The sequence below is a fragment of the Oryctolagus cuniculus genome, chromosome 10 (assembly GCF_964237555.1).
Source record: "Oryctolagus cuniculus chromosome 10, mOryCun1.1, whole genome shotgun sequence".
NCBI lineage: Eukaryota > Metazoa > Chordata > Mammalia > Lagomorpha > Leporidae > Oryctolagus > Oryctolagus cuniculus.
In genome coordinates, this window is record NC_091441.1 from 105,408,150 (window position 1) to 105,429,801 (window position 21,652).

The 21,652-nt window shown below is 58.8% G+C and overlaps 1 protein-coding gene across 4 annotated transcripts in view; it reads right to left on the reverse strand.

The window, feature by feature from the left end:
* Positions 1–21,652, reverse strand: part of VIPR1 (vasoactive intestinal peptide receptor 1) — a 32,684-nt gene continuing 11,032 nt past the window's right edge. For 2 of the 4 annotated variants that reach the window (XM_051851826.2, XM_002713061.5), the window contains exons 2-13: positions 20,941–21,046; positions 16,394–16,501; positions 10,629–10,735; positions 9,431–9,534; positions 8,892–9,024; positions 6,580–6,733; positions 5,987–6,047; positions 5,670–5,736; positions 5,274–5,365; positions 2,811–2,940; positions 1,868–1,909; positions 1–1,309 (exon numbers count right to left, since the gene is read on the reverse strand). In XM_051851826.2, coding sequence (XP_051707786.1) covers positions 1,118–1,309; positions 1,868–1,909; positions 2,811–2,940; positions 5,274–5,365; positions 5,670–5,736; positions 5,987–6,047; positions 6,580–6,733; positions 8,892–9,024; positions 9,431–9,534; positions 10,629–10,735; positions 16,394–16,501; positions 20,941–21,001 — 1,251 coding nt within the window. In that variant the 5' untranslated portion in view covers positions 21,002–21,046 and the 3' untranslated portion in view covers positions 1–1,117. The remainder of the gene's footprint in view (positions 1,310–1,867; positions 1,910–2,810; positions 2,941–5,273; positions 5,366–5,669; positions 5,737–5,986; positions 6,048–6,579; positions 6,734–8,891; positions 9,025–9,430; positions 9,535–10,628; positions 10,736–16,393; positions 16,502–20,940; positions 21,047–21,652) is intronic. The other 2 variants (XM_008260255.4, XM_008260257.4) reach the window with 2 other exon arrangements.

Sequence of the window (21,652 nt, forward strand, 5' to 3'; positions counted from 1 at the left end):
TCAATCCAAGTCAGTGTTTATTGTTGCACAAGCCTGTTGCAGCCCTGAGGGGATCTCCTGGCGCGGATGTGGAAGCTGCGTGGGTATGAAGCTGCGTGGGCACAGGGGTGCAGGGTGGACAGTGGACGATGCCTCCACTACCAGGCTCTTGTCCCGATGGGACGTGGGCTGGAGAACTCCTCAGCCGCACTCCAGGGAAGGTGGGGGGGGGGGGATAGGGAGTCAGAAAGAACAGCAATGACTATTACAGTGGTGATGCAAATACCCAAGAGGACCCAGCTGGCTACAGTACATAAAAGCCAGCAGTTAGGAGTCTGGGCTTCCACTTCCCATCAGCCAGATGATCTGAGTTCAAATCCTGTCTGTGCAACAAGCTGAGGTACCTGCTCTCTGCGTCGAGGGCAGGTGCAACCAAGCCCATTTGACAGTTTAGGCCACTGAGCTTTGGAGAGCTGCCAGCTTTAGTCTGAGGCCCCCAGCATCCACAGTTGGCAGGCTGTTCGCTTCCCAGAGGGAAGTCCTTGGGTTGTGTTGGCCTGGCCACACCTGTGATGTTGGGCCCATACCAGGGCAACAAGGATTACGAAGATAGCTGAGCTCCCTAAACCTAAACTCCAAGTCACAACCTTATCTGCCCGAGGTAGAGAAACTCAGTCACCTGGAGCGCGGAGGGGACTATACCTTGAGTGAGCTGCCTGGACAAAGGAACGTGACAGCCACTGTGGGGTTTCAGGCACTGTTGGGTCGTGGTGGTGGGAAATCTGTCCAGGCAGGATCTTACTGCCTTCAGATCATCCCAAAGTCATTGGAGGATGGGTGGCTGCTTTCTTCCGATTGGTCAGAAGAGATACTAGGGACCGGAGTATGCATATTCCTTGCCTGTGATTGGCAGAGTTCCACCCCGCCTCCTGAATTCAGGCAGAGCTCCCAGCTCTCTTTGCTAGTAGGAGACGCCTCCGGGCAGGTGCAAATGTTGCATTCTCCAGGAGTGTCCGGGCCTGGGGGCGTTGGCAGCCTCCAAGGCCAAGGCTGGGGCTGGCTGCCCTCAGGCAGGCCTCTGTCCCTGGTGGCCAGAGTGGGTCGCAAAGGACAAGAAGGGTCCCTAGGCGCCTGGGAGTCAGACCAGGGAGACTTCGGCCTGGAAGCTGGAGGATCGGCGTGCACTGGGGCTGACGCGGGTCAGCATGGAGACCTGCGTGCTGCATGTTGCTCCATTGCTGCCTCCCGACGGGTGCTGGTATTTGGGGTTCCAGCCCAGGACACCCTGCAGGTGCCAGCGCCGCCACTTCCGCCGCAGCTCCGCCTGCACCTAGGAGAAGGGAGGGCGGTCAGGCCTGCCAGGGCGGATCTCGGCTGCACTGAACAAGCCGGTCTCATTCTCTTTGCAAAGTCTAAATCCAGAGACCCAGATGCTATCTTGGGCGGTGCAGAGCTGGGACCAGAATGCGCTCAGGGTCGAATCAAGGCCGTGAAGTTGGTGGAGATGGGTGGCAGAGAGGATCCGAGAATACAGTCCAGGGAGGGAGGGGGCGGTGCCTCGGGGCTGCTTCCCATCCCTGCCCACAGCTCACCTGAGCTCCTGCACATGGACTTCTGGGCTTTGTAACCAGGATTCCACAGTGGCTCCACCTTCACTCACTGTCTCCACCCCTCCCACTCACTGCACACAGCTACTTAACTCCATGCTTCTCAAGCCCTGGTGTGCAGGGGGAATTCCCCTTCTGATAAAATGCTAAAATGCAGATTCCAAGTCAGCAGGGCTGGGCGCCACCAGTGCTAGTCTGAGCACCACACTGGGGGTAGCAAGACTGAACCCGTCTTTACTCTCTGCACACGTCCCATCCCCCATGGCCAGGGAGAAGCTTACCTCACCGTTAAGGAAGCAGTAGAGGATGGCCACCACAAAACCCTGGGGAGAGAGGCGAGGTGAGGCAGACAGACCTCAGGAGCCCCCAGCCCCATTCCACCCCTGGCCCAGCCCCTGTGTTCCCCTGGTTAAGGAAGGGGCTAGGCACAAAGTAGGTGCTCAGCCAATATGTATCACAGTAAAGCAACTGGAACCCAGTGCCAGTGGCCAGATCCCAGTGGGTCTTAAAGCCCAGAGAAGAAAGCAGCCTGGGGCTGGCGCTGTGGTGCAGTGGATTAATGCCCTGGCCTGAAGTGCCGGCGTCCCATATGGGTGCCGGTTCGAGTCCCGGCTGCTCCTCTTCCAATCCAGCTCTCTGCTATAGCCTGGGAAAGCAGTGGAAGATGGCCCAAGTGCTTGGGCACCTGCACTCGCGTGGGAGATCCAGAGGAAGCTCCTGGCTTTGGATCAGTGCAGCGGCCAATTGGGGAGTGAGCCAGCAGATGGAAGACCCCACCCCCACCCCCGTGTAACTCTTGACTTTCAAATAAATAAACAGATTTTTTTTTTTTTTTTTTTGACAGGCAGAGCGGACAGTGAGAGAGAGAGAGAGAAAGGTCTTCCGTTTGCCGTTGGTTCACCCTCCAATGGCCGCCGCGGCCGGCGCGCTGCGGCCGGGCTGGCGCACCGTGCTGATCCGATGGCAGGAGCCAGGTACTTATCCTGGTCTCCCATGGGGTGCAGGGCCCAAGGACTTGGGCCATCCTCCACTGCACTCCCTGGCCACAGCAGAGAGCTGGCCTGGAAGAGGGGCAACCGGGACAGAATCCGGTGCCCCGACCGGGACTAGAACCCGGTGTGCCGGCGCCGCAAGGCGGAGGATTAACCTAGTGAGCTGCGGCACTGGCCAACAGATCTTTTTTTAAAGAAAGAAAGCAAGCAGGCTTTAGCCAACAGTTCCTACCTGGAAAGACCCCACGACCAGCTCAAAGACCATTTTCACTTCAGCCTTGAAGTTGTCAGGGAAGAAGGCGAACATGATGTAGTGCACTCCAAACAGCGGGATCAGCAGGAGTGTGGACTTGGCCAGCCTCCTGGGGACAGGGAGGGACAGGCCGTGGGTAAGTGTGTCCACACCTGGCAAGCTGGGGACACAGAGCATGGGGACAGTGACCAGGACCTGAGAGGAGGGGGTGTTGGCTCCCCTAACTATTAAGTTCACATCTGTTCCTGATCCCTCTCCGCAGTGCCTCTGCCCTCATGACCCTGGCCAACCCAGACTACACAGAAGCACGAGAGATAAAGAACTCTCTCTATTCTGATTCTTCTGTAGGAGAGGAGATTGGAGAGACCAGTGAGGATGAGGGATAACTGCAGAGTTTCAGCTCGTGGGGTGATGCTCCCAGGCCACAGGAGATGCTGGGCTCCCTCTCTGGGTCTCCGTTTCTCCAGTCTGTACAGTGGGGGTAAATGTATGTCCAACATGGTCAAAGCAGGAAAACAGGAACCCCATAAACTCAAGACTGCTTTGGGTGCTACAAAGGGCAGTTCAGGTCCCTACTGGGAGTGATGACTTCAGGGAAGCCAGTCTTTCTAACTCGGGGTTGGGGGGGCATGACCACATTTGCCAAGGCCTCTTGGGCAAGTGCTGGGCGCCCAAGGGATGACCCCGGGCTCCTCAGGACAGCACTCTGTCTGACTTTTCTGCTCTGTGCTCTCCTCCAGGGGTAGCCACCTCCTCTGTCTCCCCACTCCCAAGGTCAGGGCCCACACCCCCAGCAGGCTCCCCCCCGACCCGGGGAGAGTTGTGCTCAGCAGGACCAGCGTCCATTCTGGGTGCTTGCACTTCTCCCGTGGACAGGGCTCATCCGGGCATGGGACTTCCTAGCTGGCCCAGGCAGCGTGAGCCTGTAGTTCCTTGGCTGGGAAAGGCCTGGGAGGGGACGGTGGGGGTCCTTGCCCCCATCCCTCCATCCTTGGCCATCAGTCCATGGAGACCTAGCCCAAGGTTTGAGGTCCCACAGCAGGCTGGGAGGCGGAAGAGCTAGCCCTGCCCGCCCACCCCTTCCTGGATTCTGAGGCTGCCCACCCTCCTCACTGCAAACCTAGCCCACGTGCCAAGGCTGACAGATGGAGGCTTTCTTTAAACTGAAGGCTTCTGGGAGGTGGAGAGTGGGAGCTGACAGCCCCTCCTCGGGGAGCTCCGTCTCCAAGTCCCGCTACCCCTCTGCCTGCTGCCAGCTGTTCCCTTTCCTTCTCACCCACGTGGACCTGGCTGTGGCCGGGACCAGCAAGTTCTTCCGAGCCGTTCTGTATCAGTGGGAGATAAGGCCCTGCATGCGATGGCGAGCTGGAGCGTGCAGGGCTCCGTGTGCACTGTCCCTAAGCTCCTGCCGCTCCCCCTGGGCCTCTGCTTCTTACCACCAGGGAGGGAAGCTCCGCCTCCACACCCAGGCAGGCAGGAGAGAATGCTGTCACCCCAGGAATGGGAGTCTCATTAGGGAGAATCACACGATTCCAGAATAGAATCCTAAATCCAGTAGCTCGTGACATGCTAGCCAGGAATCGTACAGACTACCCAAAGGAAAGCTAGGCTCAGAGCGTTCTAGAATCTCGGGCCCGGAAGGCCCCTGGGGGACGTCCCAGGTTTGTCTGCACAACACTGACTTTCGATCTCCTGTTCCCATCTGTGGGTTTGCAGAGCCCCCCACTCACCTGCCTATAGGCCCCCTTTGCCCCTGGCTTGTCTTTCTTTAGTGTGGAGGCCATTCGAGTCTCGTCGCTGCCCTTGAAAACCCACCTCTTTCCTCAGTTCTCCCCAGCCCAGGGAGAGCTTTCCAGGTCACAAGTACGAACACTGGTCCGCAGACCCTGTACCCCTTCTCCCGCCCATGTGAGCCCCACTCTTAGGAGGCAGGAGCGTGGGTCAGTTTTCAGCACTACAGGGGGAGCTTGGGGACGAAATGAGACGATGCAGGGAAACCCCTTAGCCCAGGCCAGGCGTGTAAACCACGGAGGGCATTGCTTCTGGGGACACTGTGTCTCACTGGCAGGCTGTGCACTTAGGGCACCCTTTTCCTGTGCCAGGCACATGGCAGGGCCCAGGCACCCAGTGGGAACAACACACAGATTTGTCTCTGTCTCCCTGAGCTCCCTGGCTATGCAGCAGATGTGCCCCTGGGAAGAATGCTAGGTGAGTGAGGGCAGAACAGACACGGGGCTCCAAGGGCAGTCTGGGGAGGGCAGGCCTGGGCCAGGGGACACCAGTGGGCTGAGCCAGGCCAGGGCGGTGGAGGTGGGCAAGAGCAATGGGCTTTTTGGTGACTCTGGAGTTGGGGCTCGGGGTGGGGCACTTCAAGGGATGTGGGATGATTTGAGGACTGGGGATGGAGGCGCTGGGGGGCCAGGCCACTGGGTCCACACTCACGAGTATGGGCTGCTGTCACTCTTCCCGATATCTGGGGGCCGCAGCTTCTGAACCAGGATTCGGATGATGCAAATAAACAAGATGAAGTTCACCTAGTGGGTGGGGGCCCGAGGTTGTGCAGTCAGACAGGGGTGGCTGGGGAGTGCAGCCTCCTGGGCCGAAAGACGGGGTCCTGCTTCCCCTCCATCATACTCTGCCCAGCACTTCTCCCAGGAGCCCTGCCTCGCACCCCTGAGGACCAGGTCTACCCAACCTGCTGACGGGAGAGGAGGAACTGGCTGCATGGGGATGGGGATGATGAGCAGGCATTTGGCTGTGGCCTAGACATGGATTTCTTGAGACACTGCCAACCCAACCTGGGCCTCAGTTTCCCCAAGAGGTGGGAGGAGGCCTTACCAGGATGGAGGTGAGGATGGGGGCCTTGATGATCCACCACAGGGAGGAGTTGATGGTGTCCCAGCACCTGAGTGGGGTATGGTGGGGGGAACCTCAGCCAGAGTCAGGATCCTCCCAGCTGCCCCCTCCCTGCCCCCTGAGCCCTTTAGAGACCACAGGCCCAGGCTGTGTTGCCCCACAAGTCTCCCTCCAGCTACCGCCTCTGGACCAAGCGTGGTACTTTGCTGCCTGCCAAGCCTGGTTGGCTCTGCCACCCCACCCCAAGGAATCCGCCCCTAGGGAAGGCAGTGGGGGGCAGGGGTGGGGCAACAGCTCACCCATAATCCTCATAATGGATCCTGATGATGGTCCACACCACGATGAATGTGCTGGGCACTCCTGTCAGGGCCGAAGGGGAGCAGAGAGGAGGAGGGGGCATGGGAAGCAGCGGTGCAGGGCGTGAGAGAGAGATTTAGGAGGAAGAACCAGACAGTAGGAGGTAGGGGGTGGGATGGGCTTCCTGGGGCTGCCACCTATGGCTGCCCAGGTTGTTCACTGTGCAAAGACGCTCTGCTGAGGGGAGAAGCTATAAACCCAAAGGGCTGTATGCACCTGCAGGGAGAGTCTTGCTCTAAGTTTGACAGAGGCACCTTACGGATTATCGCAATGGCCTCATGTGCTGCAGGGGCTGACGGGGAAGTGGCAGGGTGTTCGAGGGACGTGTCCCACACACCAGCCCTAGGGGCACCTGCAGCCTGAGGGCACCTGTCCCAGCACCACACACCTGGGGGCTTTTACCTCTGTTGGTCAAGATCCTAACCAGATGGAGGGCTGCAGGGTGGGTTGGTACCCTCTCTCCAGGGTGTCCCCCCCTCCGCCCCAGGCCCTGTCCCATCTGTCCCCCGCCTAGCAGCCCTCCCCGGTACCATACCCCAGCCGATGAGTATGTACCCCCAGAAGTACTTCCGCTCGGAGAAGAAGGAGACGGCGAGCAGGGTGTGCAGGTAGAGGCCCTCCACCAGCAGCCAGAAGAAGTTGGCCATGACACAGTACTGGAAGAAAACCACGGCTGCCTTACAGGCCACCTGCAGGGGGAGGAGGCGAGAGAGAGGTCATGGGGGCAGACAGGAGTCCCTGCCTGCCCACCGCCCTGGCTAAGGGGGCAAACGCAGGTGCCGTACAGCCAACTTAATTGCCAGTGTTTTACACTAGCCACTCAAAAATCTACTCATTTTTGGTTTTCCCCTTATTCTTGATTTTTTAGATCATCTGATGCTTTGGGAGAAACCAGTGATTTTAATTATCATTCACCAATTCATCATCTACCCATCTTCCCATCCATAGAGCCATCTACACGCCTATTCATCCAATCACCCGCCCACTCACCCGTTTATTTATCCCCCACCCTTCCACTACCAACTCATCCATCTATCCACCTGCCGTCCCTACAGCCGTCCGTCACCTATTCACCTTCCCAGCTACTGATCCAGCCACTCATTCGCCTCTCTGTCTCCACTCCTCCACCCATCCTCCCACCTGACCCTCTTCTCATTCATCTGTCCGCCCACCCTTTAATCCACTCATGCATCCGTCTGCCTACCCACCTGCTCCTCTACCCAGTACATGTCCCTACTTCATCCATCTATCCTGCTGACTCGGTCATCCATGCACTGATTGACTCTACCAGCCACCAACCTGCCCGTGCACTGAACCTCCCTGCCCACCCCCCACCCCAACTCATTTATCTTTTCCCAGTTAGGACTGGAGGCAGCTGGAAGAGGAGTGAGGAGTCTGCTGAACGTATTGGGGCATGGGCTGTTGCCTGTGGAGCGGGGCTCAGACGGAAGTGTGGAGGGGAGCCTGGGGCTAAGATGAAGGTACAGGAGTGGGAAGCGGAAACAAGGAAAGGGAGGGGAAGTGGGGCATTCTTTCTGGGAGTCAAAAGAACTAGTGGAAGAATGGGCTCCCCTCACAGATAAGGACCACAGAGGAGCCAGGGAGACGCCCAAGTAAGGCAATCTAGGGGCTCTGGGGGGGCCCACCTGGCATGATTGGAAGGACTTCTGGGCCCTCTGTCCATTCCCAGAGTCTCATAGCCTGGACACCTGTGAGCCAGGACTTAAAGTCACCCTCTTCCAGGAAGCCTTCCAGTTCCCATTGCCCCCAGTACCCAGAACACAGGTTGCTACCCTTCCTTGCTGTGCTTTTGGCTCAGACACATCCTCTGCTCCCCTCCCCTCACCTCCCCTCCCTCCCCAGGCTGCACTTCTGTCCTCCAGCTATAGGTGGGCCCACTTCCCACCTTCCCTTCACCAGCCTCACAGTGAGGAGAGCCCAGCTGAGTCTGCGCTTTCTGCTTGCCTTAGCAAAGCCTCACAGAGCTGCTGATGAAGCAGGAAGCCGATGGCCACCATCCGCCCCAACAGGGCTGCTCCCTGCTCTGGGGCTCACCCTGCACTTGTCTGACTTGGGTCTTTGCTGAGAAGCCTGAGACGCCCCATCGCAGGCTCACCCTTCATGGAGGAGGTCGTGCTGACCCGACATAACGTACACCTCTGGGGTCGCTCATGAAGCAATGAGCTGCTGACCACAAGGAACGGGTGGGAGCCAGGGCTGGTCTCCAACTGTCTGTCCTAGCTCACGGACACACACACGGGGGTCCTAAGCTGAGAATCCCATGGAGATGGACCCCTTAGTGACAGCCAATGAAGACCTCAGATGCAACCTTAACAAACTCCCTTCCCTGGGGGAAGGCCCAGAACAGGAGGGAGGGCAGGGGAAGAACAGACGAGGAGGGCTGCCTGTGGTTGGACAGCAGGGGACAGAGTGGGAAGCAGCCAGGGTGGCGTTGGGGAGCGGAGCTCTGGGTACGCACAGGATAGAGAGCAGAGCTGGGGAGGAATCTTGGAAGTCCTTGCACAGGTGGGGAAACAGGCAGGGAGTTGCCCATGGTCACAGAGGAAGTTAGGAGTGGGGGCTCTGGGCTGTGGCCGTGTGGCCATGAACTGTCCAATCTGCCACCTGCATTTCTCATCTGAAGACTCCCAGATAGCTGAGCAAGTGATCCTCTTGCTGGGAGGGGAGCAGCTGCCAAGTAGGGTCCGGTGGGGGATTGGCCATCCTTGGATTGAGAGAGACAGAGAGAGACAGAGAGAGAGAAGGAGGAGAAGGAGGAGGAGAGGAGATTCGGGTGATCAAAGATCGGGGCAGACAGAGGGAGGCGGGCCAGGCTGGGGTCCTCACCGAGCCCTCGGAGCAGTGGTCCGACTCCCCGCTGTCGAAGAGGGCCAAGTCTTTGATGAAGACAGCGGCGGCCCTCAGGATGAAGGATATGAAGAGGTGCATGTGGATGTAGTTCCGTGTGCAGTGTAGTTTCCTGCGTGGGGTGGGCAGATCTGGGAGGCCGAAGGGGTCTTGGACTCCCAACCCTGCCAACGCTGTCCTGTACCCAGGGCAAGGGGCGGGGTGGGGGGTGGGGCATATGGCTGCTGGGACGCAAGCCTCACCAACCTGCCGGGTGGGCCTCACCACCAAGTCCCCAAGTGCCCCTGTCTCAGTGCAGCCCTGCCCTAGGTGTTCATTCTGGGTACCCCTCTGGTGCCCCTTCACAGGGCAGAGCCATCCTGTGGGGGACCAGGCTGCCGCCACAGATGCCGCACCCCTGCCGTCTGCCATCTCCAGGGGATGCCGGCCTGGTGGGGGCGCTGCGGGGACCGGGCTGGACCACGGGAGTGACACTTGCCGGCTCTGCATTCACATGTCTTGCCCCGGCTGGGCCTCACCTGAACAGGCTCAGGATAGCCGTGGCGACCAGAAGGGCGGCGAGGGACAGGCTGTAGCCGATGGTGTAGCCGGTCTTCACGGAGCTGTAGAACACGGTCTGCTGCTGCAGGGGGTGGCACAGCAGGGTGTGGGGAGTGGGCAGGGCAGGGGGCCTGGGCAGAGGACGAGGCTGCAGCCGGGGCTCCCGAGAGCAGCTGAGCGGCTTCCTTCAACCGCCCCCGCCCCCACCCCAATTTCCACCCACGAGAAAGGATTGTGCCCCAGGACGGGGCTGGGGTGAATTTGGTCCCTCTCTGCTCCTTCACAAGGGAGGATGACCTCACTCATCCCCTGTGCTCATTCTTCAGCCGTGTGTGCGTCTCACATCCTTGGGACGCCCAGACTGCTGGCCCTTGAGACCTCCTTCTGCCCTCTCTTTGGGTGACACGGGAGTACAGGCAGGTAATGACTTCACAGGGGGCTGTTTGCCTGCTCTGGGCTCCAGAGTACTGGGGTCTGCAGGAGGAAGGCAGCCTGGCCTTTGGGGCTTCTGGCCTGTCCCCCTGTCCCAGTGCCCTCCCCATGGCACACGTGCAGTAGGGCAGCCACTGGGCGAGCACCCCCTTCCACCCCACTGCCGGGGAATTTAGGGCTTGGGGCTCCAGTGGGCTTCAAAGGCCTCTGAGGAAACTGCTGCCTGTCTTGGGTGAACGGAGGCCTTGTCTGAGCAGGGTGTCAGGAGGTGGGCACACATGCACGCACACACACACTGTGTGTGTTTGTACCCTAAGGCAGCGAGGGACTCCAGTTATACTCCAGTCTCCCCATCCATACCCTGACCTGTTCCTCAAATCATTACAGAGCCTGTGGCCTAGGGCCAACAGGACCCACCCCTGTCCGGCTGTCCAGCACTGAGACCGGTTCCTTCCAAGACCTGCATCTCTGTTTCCCCTCTAGACATGACAGAGGGGCTAGAATCCACCTGCCCTGCCTCCCCCTGGCCTAGAGTGAGGCTCAGCCTGGGGGCTGCTTCAGCTGTTGCTGCTCTGGGACCTCCCCCCAACCTGTGTGTCATCCTCATGATAGCCCCTCCCGGGGGTCGAGGAAGCCTGGCTCCCACACAGATAGCAATGGCAGCCCTGGGGAAGAGGGGGCAAGGGGCCCAGGTAGGCCGAAGCACTTTGTGGGTGGCATGGGGTGGGGAGTGCTGAGGCCCACCTCATCCAAACTCGATGCCTTGTCATCCAAGCCACAGGCAACAGGGTAGGGACCGGGCTCCAGGTGCGTCCAGCCTTCGTCTGTGCAGCTGCGGCTCACGTTGCGGCCTGGGTGGAAGGCAGTGCCATAGGGAGGAGAGAGGCTGAGGCCCCGGGTAGAGCCTGGGAGCCTGCCTCTCTCTGTGCAATGCCCAGCAGTCCTGGGAGCTGGTAGGCTCCAGGGACCCAGATCTAGACACCCACGATTTCCATGGGGTCCTAGAGCAGGGAGAAGTCCCTTCTGTTCTGCCTGCACAGAAGGCAGACCCCTTGGTCAGGGCCGGAACGGGACCCCAGGGTGGCACCGGAAGCCCTGATCCTTGTCTCACTCAGCCTGCAGCCCTCTCACAGAACGAGCAGACTGCTGATCCCGGTTTGCAGGGCCACCGTCAGGATGGGAACCCACGCCCACCCAGTCCTCCTCGGTGAACCTGCTGGGGGTCGGAGGCTGGCTGATAAGGGCACAGATCTGACATCTTCATAGATGGAGAGGCTAGGAGTCCTGCAGGGGGACGTGCCCAGGCAGAGGCACATGAGAAAGGGCATCAGGCAGCCCAGCACAGTGGGATCCTGGGGCCGCAGCAAGCTGGGGCTGGGGGTTTCTGGGGCAGCTGTGGCCTCCACTCTCCTCGGAGGCTCAAGGCTGCAGCAAAGGAACAGGACTGGGAAGGGGAGGAGTACCAGCCGGGCTCGCCACGGTGCAGCCCTGGGGAAGGCTCCCTCCCCTGAAACAAGGGGAGGAGTCAAAGAGACAGTGGATGAGAGGAGAGTTGCCCTCCTTCACCCCAGGACTCATCACCATCAAGTCACCCCCATTGTCACCATGTCACCTCCATTGTCACTAGCCGCAACAACTTTATCACAGCAGGGACTTTTGAGTTTTTCTTGTGTGGGTGTTGCACAGGCCACTTGAGGCACATCATCCTATTCAATTCCCTCCACCATCCACTGAGGATGGCAACCCACGTCACAGTGGAGAAGCAGGGGCTCCACTTGCCCAAGGCCACCCAGAGAGGATAAAGCTGAGCTGATCTGGTCTCCAGCGTCTTCCCCAGGCCAGCCTGGCCCCGGCCTGCAGGGACGGGCTTGCAGGACAGGTCTCGGTGTCCAGGTGCAGAGCCCCAGGGGAGGTCATGTGGTCCTGTGAGCTCTAGTGCGTGTTCAGTTTTCCAAACCTTGCCATGTCCCGGGAATATACTAGCTGATCCCATATCCCTGCTTCTGTCAGTCATCCTGGGAACTCTTTGAAAGAGATTCTTATCACCCTGTTTTATATAGATGAAGAACTAAGCAGCATGTGGGGGCAGGGGAGGGTCAGGCAGAAGGAGCTGCCCTGGGCTGGGTCCATTTCCACTGGGTGGCTTTTGGGGGATCGGAAAGTGGTCAGCAAGTCTTGCTGAGGAAGGAGCATCGGGCCGGGTCAGTTTCTTGCTGTGGCAGCCCGTTTCCTGTCTAGGCCTCCCAGCCACACCTCTGCAAGAGGCGCCCAGGACAGGGGAATGGCGTGCAGCTACCCCTGTGGCAGCCCAGCCCCCATCAACCTGCAGGTCCCGCCCCAGCCCCAGCCCTGGGGCGCTCATTGCACACCCTCAGGCCATGCCTGTCACCCAGGATTTGATTCTTCTGGGGACTTGCCAGGCTTGGGCAAGTAGAAAAGGAGGCCAAGGCCAAATCCACCAGCCTTGAAGCTGGGACACTAAAGCTAAGGGCTCTCTCCTTGCCAGATGGACCAAGATGCACGCAGCGAGGCCAGTCCCAATGACACCCAGGGACAAGGCTAGCAAGCCTCAACAACTCATCAGGGTCTACACAGCAACTTCATCCACTTCCTCTGTGTGTGTGTATGTGTGTGTGTGTGTGTGACACTAATGGGCTAGGGCAGGGATCAGAGGTCATCATTTGTCTGAAAGATGGGGAATCCCAAAGCTCAGAGAGGTGAAATGACTCTCCCAAAGTCACACAGTAAAAGGAAGCTGCCTGCCTGGTTGCAGACCAAGCCAGCCTGAGTCCACCTTTTTCTGTGCTCCCAGCAGTGGCGGAAGGGACTCCCGTTCCCTGAAGCCCTGGCCGCTCTCAGTTCTAGAAGAGGGAAGGGGGTAGTGGGTCATCTTCACACCTGGGAGGCCTCTTTTGAAAAAATGAATTTATTTTGTTTTTATTTGAAAGGCAGAGGGAGAAAACTTCCACCCACTGGTTCACATCCCAAATGCTTCCAACAGCTGGAGCTGGGCCAGGCCAAAGCCAGGAGCCTGAGACTCAATCCGGGTCTTCCATGTGAGTGGCAGAGACCCATCACCTGCTACCTCCCTGAGCGCACAGCATCAGGAAGCCGGAGCCGGGACTTGAACCCAGGCACTCTGACCCGGGATGTGGGTGACACCAGTGGCGTCTGAACAACTCTGCCCAGCACCTGCCCCCGAGCGGCCTCTTTGAAGAAGCTGGGACTGGAGCGCCCAGGTCTCAGAGGGAGCTGCTGCCGCTGCAGAGGGAGGAAAGCTGCTCACCGTGGGACATCAGGAAGCAGCCAGGAGCGTCTCTGGCCTCTGGGCTGTGTCCCTAGCGGGGGACATGGAGGGTGGGGAAGAGAAGGGGGACCTTACCTTCTCCCAGTCTCCTTCCTTCCACTCACCCCATCTCAAAGCTCTGTTCTTCCTTCGGGTCTCCAGCAGGGACTGGAGCCAGAAACTGGGGACTCATTTGTCCCCAATCCCCACCCGCTCAACACTCACTGGTCCTGTCCCAGGCTCCCCTGCGTTTCCCACCCCCCACCCCCACCCTCCCTGCCCTGGGTAGGAGCTTTCAGGCATCACCCTGCTTCCCTGCCTCTCCGATGGGTTCCCCTCTCGAACCAGCTGGAACAAGCATCCGACACTCAGATCCAACCACGGAGCCCGCCCGCTGAAATCCCACCGGAGGTGCCCATCCCGGGCTGCACAGGCAAACTCCTTGGGCTGCCATCCAGACTTTCCGATGCATGGCATCAGGAACCACGTGGTGGCGAGGGGGTGTCCTGGCAGACCCCACAGACACGGCGAATACAGACTGTGTGTTGAGCTTCCTTGACCAAAATAGCTATCCTATTTTTTATTCTAAAAAAAAAAAGGCTCTTAAATATTGAAGGTAAAATCATCGCAGATGGAGGAAATATGACAAGTTGAAGAAACATGCCGAGGCTGGCGCTGTGGTGCAGCAGGTTAAAGCCCTGGCATGCAGCGCTGGCATCCTATATGGGTGCCGGTTCAAGTCCTGGATGCGCCACTTCTGATCCACCTCACTGCTAATGCACCTGGGAAAGCAGCAGAGGATGGCTCAAGTGCTTGAGCCCCTGCACCCACATGGGAGACCCAGAAGCTCCTGGCTTCGGATCAGCCCAGCTCTGGCCATTGTGGCCATTTGGGAGTGAACCAGCAGATGGAAGACCTCTCTATAACTCTGTCTTTCAAATAAAATAAAACAAATCTTAAAAAAAAAAAGCCAGCACATTTGGGTGCCTTAATGGGCAGTCCCTAGCCTGGCCAAGCAAGCCCCTTCCTCCAGGTGTTTTATCCAGCCTGGGAAGGTAATTTCTTTCTAACCCTCCACGATTTGCATCTTCTACAAACTTTCTTGAGCTGTGCCTGCAGACCCAGGTCCCTTCCTGCTGGGAACACACCGCACTCCGCCTCCAGTCCTGTTTTTCAAAGGGGCAGAGGTTGGGGATGGTATCCCTTCTACCCCACACTTGCAAACCTGCCTCTCTCTGCAACGGAAGATCAGTTGCTCATCTTTCTCCATCAAATCCCCTTGGAAAAATACCCCAGTCCTCTATGTTTTTGGACTCTAACCACAGGCTCTCATTTTTCCCCATCATTTTCGGACACGAGGCCCACCAAGCACAGCTGTGCAGGTTGTTCACTGCATAAGGCATCTGGCTGATGGACGAAGAGGCTCAGAAGCTACTTCTTATTCAGCTTGCCACTGAGTGAGCTCTGGTGGGAGGGTAATTCCACCTGAAAAAGAGCTTTTTTCTCATCGGCACAAAGGCACAGTCTGGGCCCCAGTGAGGCCAGCAGCCTTGGGGTTAGCCAGATGGTGGTCTTGAGTCCACGTTCTCCAGTGAAGGAGATGCCCCAACACCCTCCAGCAGGGCTAGCAGAGCCGTGAGGAGGGATGCAATTAGCAGGCTGTCACAAAGGAAGGCAATGAGCAGGCGCTTGCAGGGTCTGAGAGAAGGCTGGTTCCACGCTGTGCCGATGGCGATGACACTGAGACCTGCTGGAGGAGCTCGCCTCCCACCTGACTAGGTGCTGGGTACCCCCAGAGAAGGGTTGGGCCAGGCGGGCACCAGCCTGCGACACAGCACGCCCAGCTGCTTCCAGGCTCCACAGCACGGCTTGGAGGTTTGCCTTCAATTCAGAGGTCACAGCCCAAGCACTGGGGGCCGACAAAGATCATTTGGTCCCCACCACCAGTCCCCAGTGACAAGCCGGGAGGCGGGAGGCCAACAACGGACAGATCGCCAGAAGTCAAACATATCCAGGGATCTTCCTGATCACCTGCTGATTTCCAACCTGGGTCCTTTCCCTCTGCGGTCCTCAGGCTACATCCTGTTCTTCCATCCTCCGCATCCAGCCCTCCCCCCATTCCCCCTGGGAACGGCTCCCCACTCCCCCCCTCCCATGCTTCCTCCCTGAATCCTTCTCATTGATCTTGCTATTTGCATGCCTAGCAGCCTTCCTTCTTGCAGAAACCAGAGCTGTGTGCTACAAACCAGAAGCAGCCTTGCCAGTCCCCTGCTTTAGAACTCCCTGGCGGCTTCTCTCTGCTCTTAGGAAAGCCTCAAGGTCCTGCAGGGTGGGGCTTCTGCCCCTCTCCGTCTCCTTGCTGCGCGCTCCCCTGAGCTCTCCCTGTGCCAGCCGCACCGGCCTCCATGGAGTTTCTCTGGATGCTTCTGCCACGGGCTACTGCTTTCCTCTCTCAGTCACCCCCTGGTGCAGGAGCTTGCTCCCATGGCTCCTTTCCACGCCCAGGTCTTCAGCCCACAGCTGAGGCATCGCCTCTTAGAGATGCAGCGGGGAGCACCTGGCCTGTGCATTGCCCCCTCTTTCCTCCCCACCCAGCATTTTCACCCTGTAGGATGCCCATGAGCTGGGGGAAGCACCCTGTAGGATGCTTAACCAGAACCCGAGCCCCACTGGAGGCAGGCAGGGTGCCTCCTTGATGGCTCTCCCCACCATGCTTGTCCAGCCGGGGGCTTGGTCGTTCCAAGGGGCTTCTTCCCCTGGGGCGTTAAGAATGAACACCCAAGTCTGCCCACTGCCTGGCCTGGGAGCCACCTAGAGTAGCCCCTGCTCTGCCTCCTCTGCGGATGTGTGCTGATGTGCAGCACGACAAGGCTCGCAAGTGAAGCTGTGTGGTGCCTTGACAGAACCTGCAAGGTCGCCAGCTCAGGGCAGCCAAAGAATGAATCACGACCGGCGCACACGTGAGCCTAATGTAATCAAGCACCTGTCACTCAATCAGTTATCAATTGTTGAGCAAATATTTAGTGAGCCCTTCCCACCTGCTTATCTTTTCTGAGGAGCTCACCTGAAGAGCTAATCAAATCGCGGAGCCCTTCAAAGACCCAGCGCCACCGTCTCCTCTGCCAGGGAGCCCTCTGGATTGCTCCTGCCCCTCCACTCTCCCACCACCGCCACTCCAGCCACCCACCACCTCAGCTCCCTCCCTTCAGCCCCAGGGTCTGACCTTGAATGGGGGAGAAGAGCTTGAAGATGAGAGGGCAAGCCAAGACGACCACCTGGCCCCGGGGGGTGGCTGGCCAGCAGGTGAGGTTGTCCCACATCTTGCTGCAACCTGTGGGGTCAAGGCAGAGGACGCAAACATCAGCCAGGTCCCTGCGGCCCTGGGGCCTCAGTCGCTTCTGGCCTCCTCCTGCTGGGGTCTCACCGGGCGGAGCCTGCTTCTGAAATGGGAAGCACAGCCCTGCCAGCCAGTGGAGGGGCTGTCCTGACCGGAGAAGGGAGAAGGAGGCACCACTACAGCTCTGTAGTCTTCAGCAGGGGACAGAGCGCCCCCTAGATGTGCTGGGGGAGTTTTGTTATTGCACTGCTTGGGGGCGGAGCTTCATCTCATTTGATTGGCCAGGCACTGAGGGTATAAGACCCCTGGGTGGTCCTGCCCCATGAAGAGTTGTCTTGGATTCTGCAGGACCTCCCCATGAGTTGCTGGATATCTGTGCAGGTGAAAAGCTTTTGTAATGACCAGAACCCAGACTCTCCCTCCATTTTGCCTATCAACACAAGGTACTCATGGCAGGGGGTTTACCATGCACGTTTTCCAGAAATGCAACCGCTAAATAAAGGCAGAGAAGACCGTCCTTCATCTTTCCCGAGAGTCGTCCCGTGTTTTGGAAAACCATGTTACTTGCAGCAACGCTGCCTGTGATATTTTGAGACACTGATACAATCACCTGTGTATGTCAGTCTGCGTTTATAGCTCTCACATGCCCAGGATTCATATTTATAGGTACAACCTTCAGACTGTATCTGCTTATCTTTGAGTGCAATCATGCCTGAATATGTACACAGCATTTTATTATAAATGATATTCCTTTTACATGATAGCTGGAATGTAAGTTTTTTTTTTAAATGAATTTATATGTGGGGCCTGGAGGTCATTTGCTGATAGGAAAGGAGGCAGTAGAAAATGTGATTAAAAAAAAAAGGAGGTGGTGAGGATGAGGGGGTGCAGCTGGTTCTGGAGAGACTGTACAAAACTCACAAGGCAACACAGATGGCCCCAGCTCAGCAGGAGGTGAATGGTGATGGGAGTGGGTATCTGGCAGGGTTGGCAAACCCCGCCCCTCGGGCTGTGGTCTTCATCTTGGAGCTGGCAGGGCCTGGCTGCTGATAGTGACACAGGGGTCTCTAGCGGTTCTGCTTTACTAGGCAAAGGCAAACGCCAAGGTTCTGCTTCTTTAGAAACTGGCTAACATCCTCACCCCCCCCCCGCCCCCACCACCCCTGCCTGGGGAGTAGGACTACCCGGGACCCCCGCCCCTGCAGGAGGCTTAATTGTCTCTTTGCAATCCTGCCAGTCTCATAGATTTGCTCAGGCAACCCAACCCCTGAGCCAAAGTCAACGCCAGCTGGGCCAAGCCCTGCCCAGCCCAGGTCCGAAGGTTCACCAGTTCCCAAGAAGGGGGCCTGGGAAGAGAAGGTGGAGGCACAGCCCTGCTGGGGGCAGAGCGTCGGAACTCTGTGTGCCGGGGTGCGCTGGCGGCAGGTGCAGCTTCCTTCTGGGGCTGCGGCAGTCAGGTGACAGCTGCCGCTGACAGCTGCGGAAGACACCTGCATCTCCAAGGCTGGGGCAGAGTCCAGCCCCAACTACACTGTCACTCTAACCTGTCCTGAGGACTCTGTGGCTGCCCTCCAGAGCCAGCCTCCCTGGAGGCCGTGTAGGGGCCCTTCAGGCCAGTCGAATCCTATTCATGGTTCAAGATGCTGTTAATAACATCAGCAAACACTACGTCATCTTGGTATGCGCCAGGCCCTGTTCTAACCTCCCTTGATGAATCGTTGGTTTAACCCTTCTATTTCACAGATGGGGAAACTGAGGCTGGTGACTGGTAGCACCCGCCCGCAGCGCTGGGGAGCGGTGCACCCTGTCCTCCTGGCCTGAAGGCGATTTTGTTGCTGCTGGACTTTGTTTATCCCTTCCTGACAGTGCTGGGCACACCCTGTTTTGTAGGCCAACTGCTGTGTCTGAGTCCCTGCCAGGCTCTGCAATCTCCAGCTGCCGGCTCAGGTTGGGGAGTGGATTCAGGGCTGCGTCTCTGGCCCTGAGCTCTGCTTCACCGGAGCGCAGACAGAAGAGAAGGAGACTGGGCCCTGCTTTTCGGGAGGGCACACTCAACCTCAAGGAATCACAGCACAGCCAAGGCCGGGCGGTGACCCGGGACCAGGGCACAGGTCAGCAATCAGATTAAGGGAGGCAGGAAAGAGAGGCTGGAATGGAGGACGTGGAGGGGAGCCCCTCGTGGGAGGCAGGACAGGGCTGGTTTTCCGGGGCAGCATGGCTGGGGAGACAGACAAGGGTGCTGGCCATGAAAACACCTAGTACCTAGAAGTACTTGTTGTGGGCTGCCCCCTGGGAGTGCCCCCTGGGACTGCACCCTGTGAGCCCATCCCAGAGAGGCCACCACAGTCCATCATTGTGTGTCACCAGGCCCATAGAGACACATTCCAGGCTGGCTGTGGGTCCACTGGGGGCTGTGACCCCAACAGGACAGCCTGGGGTGATGGATGGTGAGGGAGGGTGGGTGCTGTGTTATAGACGTGTGTGCTCAGAGCCACATGCACTGACACGTGTTTCCTGGCAGGCACATGAGATCCCGGACACACATGCAAACATACATGCATGAATGCAGGGACCACTGATGCCAGCAAACAGGCACAGAGGGACATGTAGCTCCCAGACATGCCCAACCCCCCACCCCCACACACACCGCCGACATTCACACCAATGACACAGTCCCACATGGACACACAGAGACACAGAACACCAGGAAGGCACGTCTAGGCACATCCAGGCTTAAACAGACACGACATATGCCCCCGAGCCACACAGACACTCTCGTCAAACCCAGAGCCACAGACAACCCCAAACAGACGCAGGCCAAGAGTGCACACCTGGATGTGCACAGACACACATAGGGCCCCACGCCGGTCGCAGGGAGACCCACAGCCCACGGACCCATGCCTGCCCTCCCCAGGATCCCAGGCTGGCTGCCAGGGGGCAGGATGTTGGCACGCGATGGGCACCCTGTGCCAGCAGTGACCTCATGAGGATCACGAGGGTGGTTGGCCCCTGGGGCTTGGGAGGCACTGCGGTGGGACTGAGAGTCTGGGTTCTGGGCCCCCAGGGATGACCATGATCCCACCCTCTGGGCCTGTCTGCAGCCTGGTCCTGCCTCCCTGCCGGGGTAGGAAGGGGTGAGGCACACGGTGGGGGTGGGGGAGACCTGGGGGAAGAAAGCTACATGCATCCACTTATGGTGCAGGAGGCAGAGCTGGGGCACCAGGGCCAGGAAGAGACTGTCAGTCTCAGAGGGGTGGCAGGGACAAGGGAGCCAGGAAGACCTCAAGGTGCTCCCTGCTGCCAGCCAGGCTGCTGTGCGAATGCAAGCCCTGCCCCCAGGGAGACGGCCCTGAGTCTGCTCCCGCCTGCAGCCATCCTCACGTGCCAGTCCTCAGTGAGCTTGACCTGGACACCCCTGGACCCCATGGGCGGCCTGGCCCAGTGCCTCTCACCTCCTCAGCCTCTTGGCTTCTCCCACACTCCTTACCCTGTTGAGTCTAGCTCAGCCCCAGGCCGCTGAGCCAAGTGCAGGTGGTCGACACCTGTCCTGGGACTCTGCCACTGGGTTTGGGTAGCTTGACAAGTCTTCACACTGCCAGCCTGGAGCTCTCCCAGAGCCCCTGGGCATGAGGGGCACAGGACCCTGTGGGCTCAGCCTCTGGGAATGAACTTGACTTGCCTAATCACCAGGATAAAGAGCCGGAGTTCACCGGACCTGCTGGGGGTGGGTTGGGAGAGGGAGGCCAGGCGTGTGCCTGGGGGTGCCTGTGTGCCTGTGTGTGCTCTCTGTGTCTGAGTGACAGCGCCTAGGGTGTGGAAGAAGGAGCCGGGCCTCCCCGGCTTTCCCCGTGGGGAATGTTCTACCCCCACGCAGTCAGTTGCGCCTTCTTGCTCTGGATGGCCCAGATGGCTCTGAGCTTCTTGTAGGGAGTCACAACCTGAATTTGAATGTCCCCTGCTCTTCCTCTTCCTCTGGCCCGGGACAATGGCCTATGCCTGGGTGTGTTGTGCTGGGGTTACATCTCCCAAGCCCAGCGCCAGCTGCTGGAGTGAGCTGATCCAGGAGTGTGCCCCGGCTCCTCTTTGGCCAAGGATTGAGGAGCCTGTGTGCCCTAATGATCCAGAGACCCCCCGTCTGCTGGGCCCCAGGCCTTCCACCCTGGGGGACAGGAGGCTGTAGGCATCACCTCCACTTTTCCTTGAGCTCCAAAAGGAGAAGGGGTTTCAGGCACTGTTTGGAGCCCCAGTTGAGTATGTTCTCTTTGGGAACGTGCGGGCCTGTTAGTCCTTCCTGCTTGCTTCTCCCCACACTCACCACCCGGCAGCTCTGAGGTCGATCCCTGTCCCTGGTCCCCATCCCACACACAGGGAACGAACCTAACTCAGGCCGGGGCACCAGGCATGAGGATACCGCGGGCTGCAGAGGCCCTCACCTGCTGTCTCGTTCTCCAGCTGCGCCTCCTCCAGGCACTGCCTGTGCTGCACCTCGATCATCTGCAGGTAGTCACACTCCTGCTGCAGCCTGGCTGCCCGGCCGCCCTGGGGACAGAGACAGGGAGGAGCCGTGAGTGGGGCACAGTCCGTTTCCTCATCTGCAGACTCCAGAGCAGGGCCTGGCCACGGAAATGACATTGCATTCATCCTACCGGAGGTCCAAGTTGCAGACTGAACCCCACTCCCAACTCCAGCCTAGCCCCCGACTGACCCCTGAACCTGATCTGACCCCAAATTGTTGTCCATTTTTCCCAAGGCTGGGTCTGCCTTGGGGGGCCCTGGCATGGCTTCCTGGTGGCCCCTGAAGAGTGCTGCAGCTGAAGTAACTCCCTCTTTGCAGGTGGCCAATCCTGTAGAGAGATGGGAAGGCCTCTCTTCAGAACCCTAAGTTGGCCACTGGCCTCTGCCTCTCTCCAGCTTGACTTGGGAATCCTCTGTCCCAGCCTCAGTCTTCCTGGGGGAGGGTGTGGCTCAGCGAGTGCTGTCTTGTCCTGGGGAGTTGGATCCTGGCCCCCAGTTTCTTAGGCCACTCTTAGAAATATCTAAGAGTCTCTCTGCATTTCCAGCCTCTGCTCCATTCCACAAGCCTATGCTTAGACCCCTGCCCACCTGGCTGGGGAGGGGATGCTGGCTCTCCTTGCCCAGACCCCA